The 15,429-nt window shown below is 48.2% G+C and overlaps 6 protein-coding genes across 6 annotated transcripts; 2 read left to right on the forward strand and 4 right to left on the reverse strand.

The window, feature by feature from the left end:
- Window positions 1-664: 664 nt before the first annotated feature.
- LDX57_001892 (uncharacterized protein) lies at window positions 665-1,723 on the forward strand (the record flags this gene model as incomplete). Its single annotated transcript, XM_046083539.1, has 1 exon — window positions 665-1,723. The coding sequence occupies one exon, from the start codon at window positions 665-667 to the stop codon at window positions 1,721-1,723; it is 1,059 nt and encodes a 352-aa protein (XP_045939496.1).
- A 642-nt stretch (window positions 1,724-2,365) lies between these two features.
- On the forward strand, window positions 2,366-3,859 carry LDX57_001893 (uncharacterized protein; the record flags this gene model as incomplete). Its single annotated transcript, XM_046083540.1, has 5 exons — window positions 2,366-2,575; window positions 2,633-2,731; window positions 2,782-3,023; window positions 3,088-3,207; window positions 3,292-3,859. 5 exons carry the CDS (start codon window positions 2,366-2,368, stop codon window positions 3,857-3,859), a joined length of 1,239 nt encoding a protein of 412 aa, XP_045939497.1.
- A 499-nt stretch (window positions 3,860-4,358) lies between these two features.
- Window positions 4,359-4,708, reverse strand: LDX57_001894 (uncharacterized protein; the record flags this gene model as incomplete). The annotated part of the gene is made up of 2 exons (XM_046083541.1): window positions 4,359-4,564; window positions 4,624-4,708. 2 exons carry the CDS (start codon window positions 4,706-4,708, stop codon window positions 4,359-4,361), a joined length of 291 nt encoding a protein of 96 aa, XP_045939498.1.
- Window positions 4,709-4,811: 103 nt separating this feature from the next.
- On the reverse strand, window positions 4,812-5,298 carry LDX57_001895 (uncharacterized protein; the record flags this gene model as incomplete). The annotated part of the gene is made up of 2 exons (XM_046083542.1): window positions 4,812-4,946; window positions 4,978-5,298. 2 exons carry the CDS (start codon window positions 5,296-5,298, stop codon window positions 4,812-4,814), a joined length of 456 nt encoding a protein of 151 aa, XP_045939499.1.
- A 342-nt stretch (window positions 5,299-5,640) lies between these two features.
- Window positions 5,641-5,796, reverse strand: LDX57_001896 (uncharacterized protein; the record flags this gene model as incomplete). The annotated part of the gene is made up of 1 exon (XM_046083543.1): window positions 5,641-5,796. The coding sequence occupies one exon, from the start codon at window positions 5,794-5,796 to the stop codon at window positions 5,641-5,643; it is 156 nt and encodes a 51-aa protein (XP_045939500.1).
- A 6,008-nt stretch (window positions 5,797-11,804) lies between these two features.
- NIK1_2 (histidine kinase osmosensor) lies at window positions 11,805-14,813 on the reverse strand (the record flags this gene model as incomplete). Its single annotated transcript, XM_046083544.1, has 1 exon — window positions 11,805-14,813. One exon carries the CDS (start codon window positions 14,811-14,813, stop codon window positions 11,805-11,807), a length of 3,009 nt encoding a protein of 1,002 aa, XP_045939501.1.
- Between the last annotated feature and the right edge of the window lie 616 nt (window positions 14,814-15,429).

Genomic DNA, 15,429 nt, shown 5'->3' on the forward strand with positions numbered 1-15,429 from the left:
AGGGTTTGGCGGGGTCCCATGGCCCACCGTTCATCCTGCTTCTCTGGGGAAGTGAATATGAACTTGCACCTCGGTATGACGCTGGACTGACAAGGAAGACCGGTTCGTGCCATGAGTCACCATCAAATCCAGTCACCAAGTGTGACTTCAGATAATGCACTATTACCCAACCTCGACTGTTCTGCTTCACCTTCCTTCGAGGAATCAGAGACGTACCGTTTCTGTCTCATCTCACATTCTGATGGATAGAGACCTCGCTGGATACAACGAACACACATTCAGTACCGCTGGCCTGTATAGCTGACTGAAAGCCAATTGAAGGGCAAGAATCTGCCAAGTTTTGACTCTCCGATACCTCTCTCACATATATCTCGGGGTCGAAGTACCTAAAAGTATGGCTGAAGCCTAGTTACTAGCTCCCTCGAAAGCCCCGCGAGTATTGGCCCAGATTGAGCTTGGTGGCTCACAACTAAGACCAACAACTCACTCGTGCGCTGGTGTTGGTCGCACAGCCTAAACCCAGCCTCAGCCGAGCCCGTTCTTTGTTACAGTCCCACTAGGCAGACATCCAGCTCTGTTTATCCGCCTCCCTACCATATTCAACATCATCAAATACCTTCCCTCCAGAAAGACTCGTCTAGAGACCAAGTGCATTCACGATACGATGGCTGCCCCCGTTGGAGTCCACCTCGTGGGAAGCCTCCCTCTCGCCGACACCGAGCAGGTGTTCCGCCAAATCCCCGCCGCCCTACCAGACCGTCTCTACTCGATTCCAGATGGCGAGACAGGCGCCCGGCGAAACTACATTTATTGGGAGCTCCCCTGCTTTCTCAAAGAGGCCCGGCGCCCATGGTTACCAGATACCACCGACATGCCCGAAGACCACCCCGGCTTCACTCAGGACTCCGTGGCCCCCTCCCAATACGACGGCGCAGCGCTCCAATCCTACCAGAAATTCGTACAATTGCGCAACCTGTCTCTCATACCCGCGGGAGTTCGCTTCCAAGTCTCGCTGCCCTCGCCGTTCGCCTGCATCCAGGGCCACGTGCGGCCCGAACTCCACGAGAAGCTTGAACCGTTCTACGAGCGTCGTTTACTCGACTCCCTGGACACCATCATCGCTGGTATTCCTGCCTCCGACCTGGCTATCCAGTGGGATTTGCCCTTCGAAGTAGGTGCCCTGGAACACGAGCGAGGCCGACTTCCCGCAGACTACTTATTCAGGCCCCAATTTGCACCCGTCAGACAGGGCCTGCTGGATCGCATTCGGTGTCTCTGCGCAAATATTCCTCCCGAGGTACAGCTTGGAATCCATCTCTGCTACGGCAGCCAGGGGGGCAAGCATTTCCTCGTACCCGAAGATCTGGGCGTATTGGTGGGTTTTGCCAACGATATTGCCGATACGATTCGTCCGCGTGCGATAGACTGGCTGCATATGCCCGTGCCTAGGGAACGGGAGGACATGGCATACTTTGCGCCGTTGGAAAGGTTGACGGTAGATCAGGAGACTCGGCTGGTCTTGGGGCTAGTGCATCCCGACGACAAGGAGGGCACTCGACGTCGAATTAGGGCAGCGCAACAGATCACTGGCAGGAGGTTCAGCGTGGCAACGGAGTGCGGAATAGGTAGAATGTCCAAGCAACAACTAGATAGCATCTTGCAGATCTCGAGAGATGTTACCCGGTTTACTATCCCGCAGTTGCAGGCCTCGAGCACCAATTGACCTACTTGTATCGGGACAGATGCCTTTTGACGCTAGCGATTGGTTTTGTATCGCCAGAGGTGCAGCTGGTTATTGTAAGAGATTGACTGACGATAGATACTTGGTATCTTGGAGGAAAAATAGTCAGTTAGGACTGACCTTTTGTTCAAGCTCTGCTTCATCCATCCTACGGATCTGCTTCACGATATCTCTATTAATACCCCAAGTTCCTTGGTTTCCAATGTGAATTGCGACTTGATACATCACCTTGTCTGACAGGCGCCCGAATCATTTGTAGGATCTGGGCGTCGCGCCATTGTAATTAGACTGCGCCATAGAGTCCGTGTCGAGGCCGGGTAGGCCGGAGCAGGGGAGCGACTAAGCAAGAATAGTATGGTAAGGGAACAAAGAAACTGGGAGGAGGTCAGTGTGTGAACATAATAGAAGCCACCAATGGAACATGCTGAATCCTCCTTTAGCTCACGCTAGCAAAGGTACTGGTCAGTCGTTCATCTGATGAACTGACTTTGATAAACCGCTAAAAATTCTATTTTTCAAATCTCTGATTTCTTATTTCTTTCCTGCACCTCTTGAAGTCATCCTCATTTCTCGGTGCTCATCGTGTCACAACCAACAACACATGTGTCTGTCTACAGGCTCCCGATGTCTTCAACGAAGGTCATCGACAGTCTGACGCCCGAAGAAATTGCCTACTATCAGGCACACGCTGACGATGACCTCCGACCCAACCAGCTCGCCGCAGGCGTTGTGGGCATCGTCCTGGCCCTCACGGCAGTGACCACTCGAACTGTGGCCCGATTCTGCTCCAAGACTAGATTTGGCTGGGATGACTATCTGATCTTCGTTGCTTTGGTAGGCATACTCAACAGTATAATGCCAATGCAGCTGCTAATCAATCGTGGTATTCAGATAGGACAGTTCTCATACGCCGTGTTAATGTTCATGAACGTCGCGAATGGCCAAGGCCAACACATTCTCTTTCTTAAGAACCAGACACTCTTCTCGCAGGTACCTATACTGGCAGATTCATAAGCATTCAAGCTAACTCGTCTTTGCAGCTCTTCGTCGCTGCCATCATCGTGTACTCAATCACCGTCATGCTCACCAAACTCTCTATCTTGTTTCTTTACCGTCGCGCTTTCCCAATCAAATGGCTCTTGATAGTCTCCTATTTGTTAGGTGCCGTGGTTATCGCATACAACCTGTCTGTCATCTTCGTCGCATCCTTCAAATGCATCCCTCTATCGGTATTCTGGACAGGCAACTCCAAAAAATGCGTCGACAACCCTCCGCCGTTCGCGTGAGTACCACCCCTCTTACTGACGCAATACTCGATCATGATCTGAAATCCACCGTGCGTGCAGAGTCTTCAATGTAATCACCGACTTCGCCATCTTGGCCCTCCCCATCCAGCCCGTCTTAGGACTTCGTATGCGAAGAACCCGTAAAATGCAGGTATTGACGATCTTCCTTCTAGGCGGAATGTAAGCTCTCTCTCTCTCTCTCTCTCCTCCTTACTTGTGCCCCGTGCTCTGGTCGGTCCTATCTACTAAATACGGAAAACCCAGCGTCTGCATCTTCGGCATCATCCGCTCAGTCGCAATCGCTACTATGAAACCCGTGGATATCAGCTGTACCGCTCCTTACCCCATTCCCACCCATGATATCTCCCTATATACTAAGCCTCTTCTCTCCGGGTTGCTAGATAACTCCGTTCGCTCGACCCTTTGGTCTTACATCGAACTCTCGGCCGGCATTCTAGCCGCTTGCATGCCCACCTTCGGTCCTCTGTTGCAGCACCGAAGACGAAACCGCGCGACTGAACCGTACAATTCGGGGTCGTCGGGTTCGAGGTCCAATGTGCGCTGGAAACTCGGCATCGAACGGTTGCGAGAGGTTCGGGAGGATGATAGTATCTTGTTGACGGAGGGATCAGGTCTTGGTGAGCGGGATCATTCTGCGTGGCTGGGGGAGGACGAGGCGGAGGAGGAGAGATCGAGGTCTGGAGATGTGAATCACGACGTGGAGATGCGGTCTTTTTCTCATCGTCATCCTGAGGGCAAAGATGGAGGCGAAGAGGAGAAGGGAGGTATCGTGGTGCAGAAAGAGGTTCGCCAGAACGTGGATTCCGTCTAGTTTCTGTCCTGTCTTGATAGAGGAGGAGAAATTAATGGTCTCTCTATATTGAACGATTGAGCTTTGCTAGTGGAGATGAAAGCTTTTCAGTTCGTCCTCCGCTTTATCTAGTGAGTTCCTACGCATCTACTCCAACTTCCACAGCCGTTGTTATAAAAAGTCAACTCAAATCTTCACAACCATTTATACCTTATTGTTGTTTTGGCTACCGCGGTAAAACCTCCTCTCCCGGCAGCCTTCCACAATATAGATAGATTATTATCTTAAGTAATTCGATTGTTCCCCTCCACTTTGGCAGCCTTACCCCTGGCGCCCGAAATCACTGCACAGATCATATCCGACATCTGCTCGATCTTTTGTGTGTTCCCATATCTCCTTATTCCTCACCACAGCCTTTCTGGACGATCACAAACTCAACATGGGTCTCATGCCCGCCGTTGCCGTTCCAAGTCTCCCCCTGGCTAGATGCTGGCCTGCGATTGAAACCTGTCATGGCCGATCAGCTGGGCGCGGTAATATCATGACCTGTGCCGCGCTCGCCGCGGGATGTCCATCGACTACTCAGCTTCACGACCGACTTGGAACTCTGGAGTATGCTCCAGGGCGAGAACTTTCGCAGGAGACGGTACATGATCGGCAGACAGATAGCGACCAAGGCGACACCCATTTCGAGCATGCCAAAGAATACAAGAACGCTCACGACACCTGGGATTCTTCGTCAAAACGGAACTTGCTTGATAGCAGATTTCCATAGAAAAACTTACCCATATCGTCATCGGACGGAAGACCAGCGACTGTTGGCTTTGACAACACTGCAGGGAATGCTTTAGCTCGTGACAGAGTGTACATGGCCTGGTTGGGGGGCTTCTTTTACACTTGGGGCCCAGAATCTCGGAGAACAAGATCATTCGCGCAATACCGCATGCTGTCGCTCTGTAAGGGGGCATGAGCCCTAGAATTCTGCAGGGGAGGCCAGCACAAAGGGGACGCTTACATCGTGCCGATTAAGAACACGGCCAGTATACCGATTCGTTTCCGGAGAGGCGGGTGCAATTGCAGAATCCGTGAACAGGTCAGTGGTGGCACCCTATGTGGGATAGAGGACAAGACGCTCTCACCATCGGGATGGGAACTGCCAGAATAGCCACATCAACTGCAACATCCGATACCGCGAGTGCAATGAAGAGCGCAAACGTGTCCAGACAATGGGATTTTAGAGAACCCAGGGACTCAAATCGAGACTTGAGGCGTGTGCCACAATGTCCGAGGAAGACAACGAGGAACACGACCCCCCAGAGGCATGCGATTAAGATGAGAAGTTTACTAAAATTGTTGAAGAAACGGCCAACGAAAAGACGTCGGTAGAAGCAGAGCACCGATAGCTTGAGGCTGGTAAGGGCGAGGATCATGATCACATTGAAGGCAAACTCGAACTGCATTCAAAGGGTCGTTAGTTAGTGGGTGATGGATGAGACGCTGAGGAAGAGTGGGGGGGTTACGTATTGTACGGACTCTTTGCAGGAGCATTTGATCCCATCCTTCATAATTCAACATAGCCGGCCCCAAGCCTGGCGTGGAGTGAGCACCGAGCGTGTGCGTTGCGGAGCCTGCGCGTCAAACAGAATATCAAATGTTAACAGGTACATGCGATCGGGCGGAGAGCCTAAGCAGGACGAGGTGTGCTAATAACTACCTGCGACCATGATAGCACATTCTCCCATCACGAGCACCTTGGTGATCACACTCCATCAGCACTTGGTGATACTGTGCGGCGATGCCAATCATCGACCCACCCAGGCAAGAAGGCAAAACCAGTCATCCCAGGCCAGAGAGCTTGTCTTGAACCGGATGATGAATCGCGCCACTACAGCCGAAGTTCCCAAGATGGCGAATAGGATGCCAACGGCCATCACACTGCCTTCGTTGACGTAAGTCATGGTCGTGGGGAGAAGAAGTGATAGGAGAGGAGCGGGTGGGAAGCAAACGGCGGAAGCATCTAAGATCCAGGTAGGCACGTCCGGTACCTGTCGTCCCCTCATCATCTCCGGACTAGACACCCGCCCGCCCGACCGGCGCGTTACCTTTGTGCCAGGGCCGGTCTCGTCAAGCCGGTCAGGAGAGTGATACAGACAGAAGAGCTTCAAGTCGGCGGCTAGCATTAATCTTCCAATCTTGACGTTTCCCTGGCTCCCGGTCTGGCCTCTACACTCCCACCATTGCGACCCTTCCGCAGATGCTAATTGTGGTGCTGTCTACCAGGTGTAACTTCGCACGCCCTACGTTTCAATCCTTCTCCATTCGACGGGACTCATGCAATCACCCAGCCCAGGTCACCTCAATGATCGCCATTACGGAACCCTCCGGCGTCCAGGCCTTGATAACTTCGAAGCGTGGGCAGATTAGATGGTTCAATGAGATACGGATCGGTGAGTATCATTGTCTGGAGCTCTGGAGCTCTGCAGCGAGGGCTATTCACTGTGGGTCGATTGACATGCAGAATAGGCAGTTGCAAGGCCAGGAGTGAGTATCAGGCAACTGACATCGGAATAACACAAAGTCAGAGACAGTGAGGCCACTATGGACTCGACTGGATGATCGACAGGATTGAAATTCCAGAATCCCTTACAAGTCCATGTAACACTGCGGTCTGCGCGGAGGAGGTGCGAGGGCAAACGCCAACAGAAAAGACGCTTGGTTTCTGAACTTGAATGACCCCAAATCAATAACAAGACTACAACATAAGCTTCGTTGCTGTTTTAACCAGCCAGACTAGTTTCGGTGTTTTGATCCGTTCTCTCCGATTGGTGCCTGAACATCGGCGGCCGACTTCTTGACATTTGTTCCGGCAGTGGATGCGGGGTATATACTAACAATCATAAACGTACGAATTTCTTAATCTGCTAATGTTAATCATTGCTATTTAATATGGCGTTCTGCTTGCTTCAGTAGTTTACCCGAGCTCTTTGTTGATATAAGTATGGCTACACTACAGCCATTACATATTACTACTGTAGAAATCTAGGGTGGGGGCTACAGCATAATAAACGGAATAAAGGTCCAACCATACAAGTGCAGGTGTTGCGACGACTAGTTCACGTAAAATAGTATGATCTTGGAGACATGATGACGCGATGATCTATATTCTACAACAATATTTTCATTGTCGTGTCATACTAGATTGTCACTAGAGCCTTGACAAATGGGACTCGATTTTGAATCATCCCTTTCTCCATAAATTCTTCCTTAAAGTGGATTCTATAGAATACTGAGTGAACGACGGATCAGTCGGCCACCGATATGGGCGATGATTGCCTGAAAGGGTAGCAAATCCGAAAGGATGCGATAGTCATTTTCATAACGTAGCCGAACTGTGCTGAAGTTTGGATCTGGACACATCAATTATCCATTAGCGTTTTATCCAAATAGACTTTCTTGATTTACTCCGAGGTAGGTTCCACAGAATGCTCGGTGAGCGACAGATCAGTCGGCCACCGATATACGCAAGGTAGCCACGGGCATGTGTACAACATCGCCAAATTTTAATGCAGCATAAAGAGTTGGTATCAAATCACTAAAGCTCCTGTTTTACCGAATGCGAGCACAACATTCTTACAAACCTGTCTGATTGTCGAGAGGAGAAATAGCACTCAACTCGTCTCAGTGCTCTCGGAAGCGTACTATTTAAGTCCTGGTTTTCTACAATCTTTGCCAGCTCTTCTCCAGAATCTCTCATCCACCCTTCCAAACAATACACAAGCGAAGAGATTGATCAGTCCGTCATGAGTCTTGCCCAAGCTCAGCAGATACGCTTCCGTTAGTGATGGAAAATATTCCTTCTCGTATGTTCTAGCTGACTAAGTTCAACAGGATGCGCAATTGCCGCATTAAGAACGGCCGAGAAGAGTCGTATCTACACTCAAGATACGTTCGGTGGTATCAGAGAAATTGCTTATGAGGATGGCAGATGGTCTGGCGGCTCTGAGAAAGAGACCATCGCCCATGGGGTCTTAGGGACTCCTATAGCAGCTATTTCCCGTGACATTGATGAGGTAAAGACAGCTCTATCTATACTTCTTGAACTATCTCTCATCAACCGCAGATGATCCATGTCTTTTTTATTGCCGAGGGGAACATGGTCAAGGAGGTTTGCAGGGATTCAAATGGGAGATGGCACGATGGGCAGCTTAGTAAGCTTGCCATTAAGGTTGCGCCTTACTCAATGCTGTCTGCCTGCTTTCTTGCTCGAGAAGCCGAACATCACATGCGAGTGTATGTTCAAACGATGGATAATACCATTCAAGAGTATGGCTGCAATGGTGAGACTACAATGACTTTTCTCGGTGCATAAATCTCAAATGTTGACACTTCTTCTCTAGACAAACAAAACACTTGGTCAAAGATGACCAACATCGGCCGAGCCTTACCAGGGACCGGAATGGCATGTGTCTCGTTCCATACTTCAAGTCTTGCAATACGGTAAGTATCTGCGAAGGGAGAAATGTCCGAACAGCTGCTGAGTTCACACAGATTCTATTGTCAGAATGAGCACATGGATATCGTGGAAAAGAGTTTCTCAGATGAAAAAGGATGGAAAGAAGGGAAGTTGTCAATCAAAGAAGCTCTCCCCCGGACCGATCTGGCTGTTACATCGTTCGGTGATGGTGAAATCCGGCTTTATTACGTTGACCAAGGTAATCGCATGAAAGAGATGTCCTACAGTTCTGAGAATTGGGGCAAGGGGGACTTTGACCAGCCATGCGTGCCAGGAAGCCAGGTAGCGGCGGTATGTCGTGGACGCCACCAAGACCGGAACATTCGGGTCTATTTCCAGCGTGGAAAATATGTTACTGCATTGACCGAATGGAAATGGGACGGAAAGTGGGAAGAAGGGAAGGAAGCTCTTCCCCCTGCTTAACAGGTTCGCTTAACGGGTCATTGCAACAAAGTTTGCAATTTCATAGTTGCAAAGATTTCGACGCTGCGGCTCTAACCTCTTTTCAAATTACCTTTACCACTTGATAAAATTGATGATAGTCTTGAGCCAAGACCAGATTTACAAGTCCTTTCTGGCTTGGGCTAGTCATAGTAGGCAGTTCGCATCTTCATTCCGAAAAAAAGCTTCAAATACTGAAAGATTTGAATGGTATTCTCTTTGGACATAAAGATATAATATTGGTCTATTTGTCATAAGATCGACAATAATACTATCGCCATTGGCTGTCAGTACACCGTTCGGCTTACTAGCCTCCCACTTTTATCGTTTTCTACCTTTAAGAAAGAGTCGGATGACTGAGCCCCATATGTTTGGTTTTGCATCTTTTGGTTCAAGCCAATTCAACCAGCTGTGGTGACTCACTATCTGCCTCAAACTGGCTTACTGTATCTGTCTCCCTGTCAAAATATTCCTAATAGGACTTCAGCATTGCAATGGTGTAGATTTTCTCATATACATGCAGAATCATAATCAAAATTAGCGACTAGGGTCCGTCGAATTTTGTGTATCAAGACTGACGGATAATCAATTACGAAACCACTCCTTCTAACAATTTATTTCAGTCTGTGTACAGGTAGGCAGAAAGCTACTACGCAGTCCGTATGTCGTACAAGGAACGACAGCTGAGCGTGAGTTGTCACGGAATCACTGCAGATCGACCTATCAAGTGGTACACGGTGGCTCGCGTATGTTCTTCTCCTCCCTCCTCGAGTTGACCCTCGGTGTCGAGCAGCCAGAAGCGGGCTTGGATGGGATGATGAGAAAGTACAAGCCACTTACAGAAGTGGCTGAAAACGAGCTAGCCATTGAAATGCGTTTATGTGTATATTAAATGTTCCTTGAAAACCAGGTTTCAAGGTTTCCGCGGAGTTATGTCATTTATCTTGCGCCATCATGAGAGAACAGGGGGTTGTCTGGTCAATATGTTACACGACGGAAAGCCATTCATGTCCCTCACGACAACATACGCAATTTATGAACCGCCGGAAGCGCAACTCGAAAAATACCATTAAAAGTTATCGGATTCTATCTCCGCGACGCGCAGAAAAGCATGATTTTGGGTTGCTATGCATGATATGATGCATCGTATATAGATACACGGTGCGAATACTTTAGAAGAAAGCTATAAAGCCATGCAAGTAAATCTCCAGGCGTGCAGCATACTTTAAGTCTGTCAGTGGCCACCTCTTACCTGTAGTTGCCGTGGAAAGTGACTACATATCAAGTATTGGCACGTTAGTGGTAGCCATAACGCTGCATTTTACTCTGGCTTTGGGATGGCCACGCCTATTTGTTCCCATTGTCCGTATAATGGTAAGTCAGCCACACAAGCCCCTAGAGCGGATCTAACCACTCTACCAGTTACACCGGTGAGGGCAAACTGTTGCCTAAAACTCTTTCTCGGAGACAGTGTTCAAAGACTTTCCAAAAAGGCTTGCGCTTTGCTATTATATGCTTTGTTTCCTGAAATATATTTGAGCATAAATGATTCTGAATCACGCCAGTACTTGGTTTGGTGTTTTGCGCAAGAGCTTATGGGAGATGAAAATGTCACCGATCGTCAGTATCTGCCAAGGGGAGAATTGACCGGCAATGATGAACGTAACATTGAGGGTATTCTCGCTGTCTTAAGATCTATCAAGCATTTCAAAGAAAAACGAATCGGTATGTCACAGATATAACTGCAGGCTCAGCTTTTGCTAAATTTGTTCGACAGACTCGGAATTTCTTGTTCAGACTCCACTATCTCACCCCAAGGATTCCAATGAGGTGTTTGACGCGAAGAAGGTCCTTGGTTATACAGAATGCTACTACCCACCTTCATATTCTTACTACATTGGATTACTAAGCAAGATACCTCTCAATAGCTTAAGGGCTATTGCATCTGGCTTTGTGTCCTGTGTAGATCCAGATATGAAAAAATTGTTTCGGTATCAGTCTGGCTGCCAACCACGGTGGTGGCCTCGCGATATTCCCTTTCGCAGTCAACAGTATTTAAATATACAAAGTATATACCCCTTCATGCTTACGTGATACCTTTGCTAAATCAACGAATATAGGCCTTCGCGGGTTTATAGTATATCTTTTATGTGATCTTTATCCAACAGTCAGAGCTCAAAATTTTCTGGTAACTGTTAAAAGACCTGGCATAGAGCCGGATATTATTGAGCAACTTCTTTATATTAGATTTATACAGGAAAGGAGGTTTGAAGGTGCGTTTTCCATTGTTATCCACAAGTACGATTTGTTGTCTGACTTCCAGCAGAGCAATTTGACGTGAAATATTCGAGAGTCAATGCGATTATTCTTCCTTGTCCAGACGGGATAGTAATGCCCACAGAAGAAAACCGGATTCGTCGAGCTCTCTACGGAAAATGTGCAGCCGATAAACTGGAGGGCTAGTAGGGGCACTTAGAATTCTTAAGACTGTTGGCTTTCTGCGTTCGTTTCCACTGTTTACTTCAGTACATACGATGACGAAGGGCTGTCCTCCAGGACACTTTTCCAATTCAACTGCCTATTGATTAGGCTGATTTTTCAACATGACCTTAGTCGTAGTAAGAGTTACATTACAGTAAACAAGCAGACAAGTGACAATATTCAAGCTTTACACTCCTCTGCCGGTATTCGGGGGATCATTGGTTCTAATCAGTAGCCATGCCACTACCTTTGCTTGTTATGTATAGTGAGAGTGGGATTTCACAGAATTTGGAAGCAACAAAATGTAAATAACACTAAAGAACTATCACACAGAGGATGCCATTGTGCGACTCATATGCTCGGAAAATAGCAAACCTGAAACTGAGCTCTGAAAACCCTAATCCCGTTTTCAGAAAGCCTTTTCTTTCTGATTTCCTGGAACGAATTCATCCCAAATCAACAAATATTAACTAGAAAGAAATCAATATGCTTTACTGCAATCATACTGTCGAGAGACTTGATCTTTGTAGATCATCCCCGGACAGAAGAAGCATCCTGCAGTGAATTGCTGTATTTGACAATCATCTGCATCATCTGGTTTTGGTTTAGCGGCTTCGACAAATAGTCATCCATCCCAGCTGCTAGGCACTTTTCTCGATCCCCAAACATCGCGTGAGCGGTAAGAGCGATAATAGGAGTGCGTGATAGACCGTGTAGAATCTCATGTTGGCGGATTAGAGTTGTTGACTCAAATCCACCCATAACAGGCATTTGAATGTCCATTAAGATCACATCAAATCGTGCTTTCTGGACCATCTGGAGAGCCTCTTGGCCGTTTTCGACAATTGTGACTACATGTTCATGTTTCTCAAGAAACTTCAATGCTACTTTCTGGTTAACCTCATTGTCTTCGGCCAGTAAGATTGACAGGGAATTTGTTTGTCGGGTATGAATCCGAGCAGGTCGACTCTCAAGAGCAGGGAGAATACCGTTGGCCAGATCGATCACCTGACATGGTGTAGTCACGTATGAAGTGACGCTCAGGTCTAAAGCTGCTTTCATGCCAACGGATAACCTTTTCCCTATCAAAACGGCTGGAATAGACCGGAAATGATCCAATTTTCTCAGGCGCATTATGGATTCCATCGAATCGAACAGAATCACGTCATAACGGTTAGGCCATTGGCTCCGGATAGGAGCATCTGGCTGCATGTTCCAATTCCCTTCTCCTAAAACGACCGGTTTGAGATCCAAGGATTTTAACATTTGGCCGATTGGTTCTGAACATGCAGTTTTGAGCGAGCTAACCATCAGGACTTGATGATCCTTGTACGGCGCGAGTTGCTTCAGTACAGCGCCAGCCGATTCGAGCGCCAACCTGACCCGACAGGTGAAGTGGAAGGTACTACCAACACCCATAGACGAGGTTACCCATATGTCTCCACCCATTAAATTGGCGAGCTTCTTGGATATGGACAGGCCAAGACCAGTCCCACCAAACTTTCTCGTTGTGGATCCATCGGCTTGTTGAAATTTATCGAAGATCAAATCTAACTTGTTGCTGTCAATGCCAATCCCGGTGTCGGAAACCAAGAATTCAAGTAAATGCTCATTGTCTTGCCAGGTATAGGTGTCGTTAGTGCGGACAATCAGATGAATTCCTCCATTTTCTGTGAATTTGATGGCATTCTTAACAAGATTAAGAATCACTTGATGAAGACGAAAAGAATCTCCGATCACATGGTCGGGCACTGAATTATCAACATTATACATCAGAGCCAGGGCTTTCTCGTTTGCTTCGACTGCAAGAGTTTTCAAGGCGTTGAAGATGGTCCGTCCAAGACTGAAAGGGATGTTTTCAATGACTAGATGGTTTGCCTCAATCTTAGAAATATCAAGGACATCGTCAATAATTGTGAGCAAGCTATTTCCAAGATTGTGAACGACGTTGAGCATCTCTCTTGAGCTGGATTCTAGCCCACTACTGTCAAGAACCAGTTGTGTCATCCCGATAATACCATTCATTGGCGTTCGGATTTCGTGGCTCATATTAGCAAGGAACTCCGATTTGCTCCGGTTTGCTAGCTCTGCGGCTTCTTTGGCAGCAGTATTTCGCTGGATGCTGTCACGTAGGTTGGAAACCATCTTATTAATCTTTTGCTTGAGCTCATCCATCTCCCCTGAGGCGCTAACGGTGATTAGTTTGCTAAAGTCTCCGTCGGTCGCGGCATTGGTGATTTCCCCAAAGGCTCGGAGCTGAGATGTCAGGTTATCAGCCATCACATTCACATCTTCACTGATCTCTCTCCAGCGCTCCGACATTCCGTCTACGTTGGCTTGCCCACCCATCTTACCCTTTACCCCAACATCGCGGGCGACCCGTTTAAGCTGTCGAGCAAACAAGTCGAGCTGCTGAACCATGTCATTGATGGTCTTTTTGAGAGTGAGAATCTCCCCTCGTGCATGAACATCGATCTTTTTACTCAGGTCACCTCGAGCAATGGCTTGGGTGACATCTGAGATCGAGCGAACCTGAAGCGTCAGGTTATGGGCCATCGTGTTCACATTGTCTGTCAAGTCCTTCCAGCTTCCCTCAACGTTCACAACCACTGCCTGACCGCCTAGTGTTCCATCCACTCCCACTTCGCGTGCTACCTTGCTGACCTCAAAGGCAAATCGTCCCAGGCGATCAACCATGCTGTTGATCGTATCTTTCAAGTCTGCGATTTCTCCCTTGACGTTGGCGGTCACTTTCTTTGTGAGATCGCCAACAGACACTGCGGTAGTAACATCGGCAATCTCCCGAACCTGCGTGGTCAGGTTCATTGCCATTCCATTCACACTTTCTGTCAAATCTTTCCAAACACCCTCCACATCATGCACGGTAGCTTGGCCGCCGAGAACACCGTCAGTGCCAACCTCCCTCGCGATCTTGGTAACCTCCTGGGCAAATTGACGTAATTGATCAACCATAGCATTGATGATTTCTTTCAGGGCTAGGATCTCACCCTTACAATTCGCCTGCACCTTCTGTGTTAGATCGCCGTTTGCAACTGCAGTGGTCACAGTAGCAATGTCGCGTACTTGTGTGGTGAGGTTGTTTGCCATAGCGTTAACGTTGACCGTCAGTTCATTCCACATCCCTTGAATCCCATAGATTTTGGCTTGGCCACCGAGAACCCCTTCGATACCTACATCGCGTGCGACCCGAATCACTTCGGTAGCGAAGGTACGAAGCTGGTCCACCATAGTATTGATCGTTTGCTGGAGTTGCAAGATCTCGCCTTTAGCAGGTCTCTCGATCTTCTGACTGAGGTCACCATAAGCTACTGCAGTTGTGACTGCAGCGATTTCGCGGACTTGATCTGTGATGTTTGATGCCATGACGTTCACATTGTCAGTGAGCTCCTTCCAGACTCCATGTACCCCAATAATCTGAGCCTGACCGCCTAGGACCCCTTCAGTGCCCACTTCCCGTGCTACTCGTGAGACCTCGCTCGCGAAAACCCGCAGCTGATCCATCATTGTATTGATAGTCATTTTGAAAGTGGTTATATCCGGGTCCATCTCCATTGCACGAACGTGTACCTTCATCGACAAGTCCCCATTGGCAACCTGTGTTATAATCTCCCCAATTTCACGCAGCGCCTTCTGAAACGCTTCATTCACACGTTGCCGTTTTTGCAGTTCCTGCCTCAATTTCTCGACAATTTTTGTAGGCGAGTCTCCTGGTGTCGCGTTCCTCCTGTTTCTGCATAAACCGGTCAACGAATGTGGACCCCTTTCTCTAAGCATTGCTTTCCCTCTGATCTGGGTCTGAGAGCGGTCTCTCGGCACTTCAACTCCAGTATCACTGGCGTAGTCATCCGTGATGCATTTACTTGATCGGTGGTCTTCAGCTGGCTCACAAAGCAGCCAGCCAGGGCATGTATCACGCTTGAACAGACTACCTGACCCCTCGCAGAGCTGAGTAGGAGAAACTATGCCATCGAGCTGGAGTTCGGTGCTGTGACATGAGAAATCAAGTGTTGAATTAGTTTCATCTTCAGGCGTGGGTAGGGGTGCCATAGAGCTAGTTAGAAGTCGTCTGAGATGCTGAACGTATAAAATAAGTGATACAAGATTTCTTTCAAGGTTTGTCTTGACTTCCCCTTTC

This window comes from Aspergillus melleus, assembly GCF_016097325.1.
Source record: "Aspergillus melleus strain CBS 546.65 chromosome Unknown contig1, whole genome shotgun sequence".
Taxonomy (NCBI): Eukaryota; Fungi; Ascomycota; class Eurotiomycetes; order Eurotiales; family Aspergillaceae; genus Aspergillus; species Aspergillus melleus.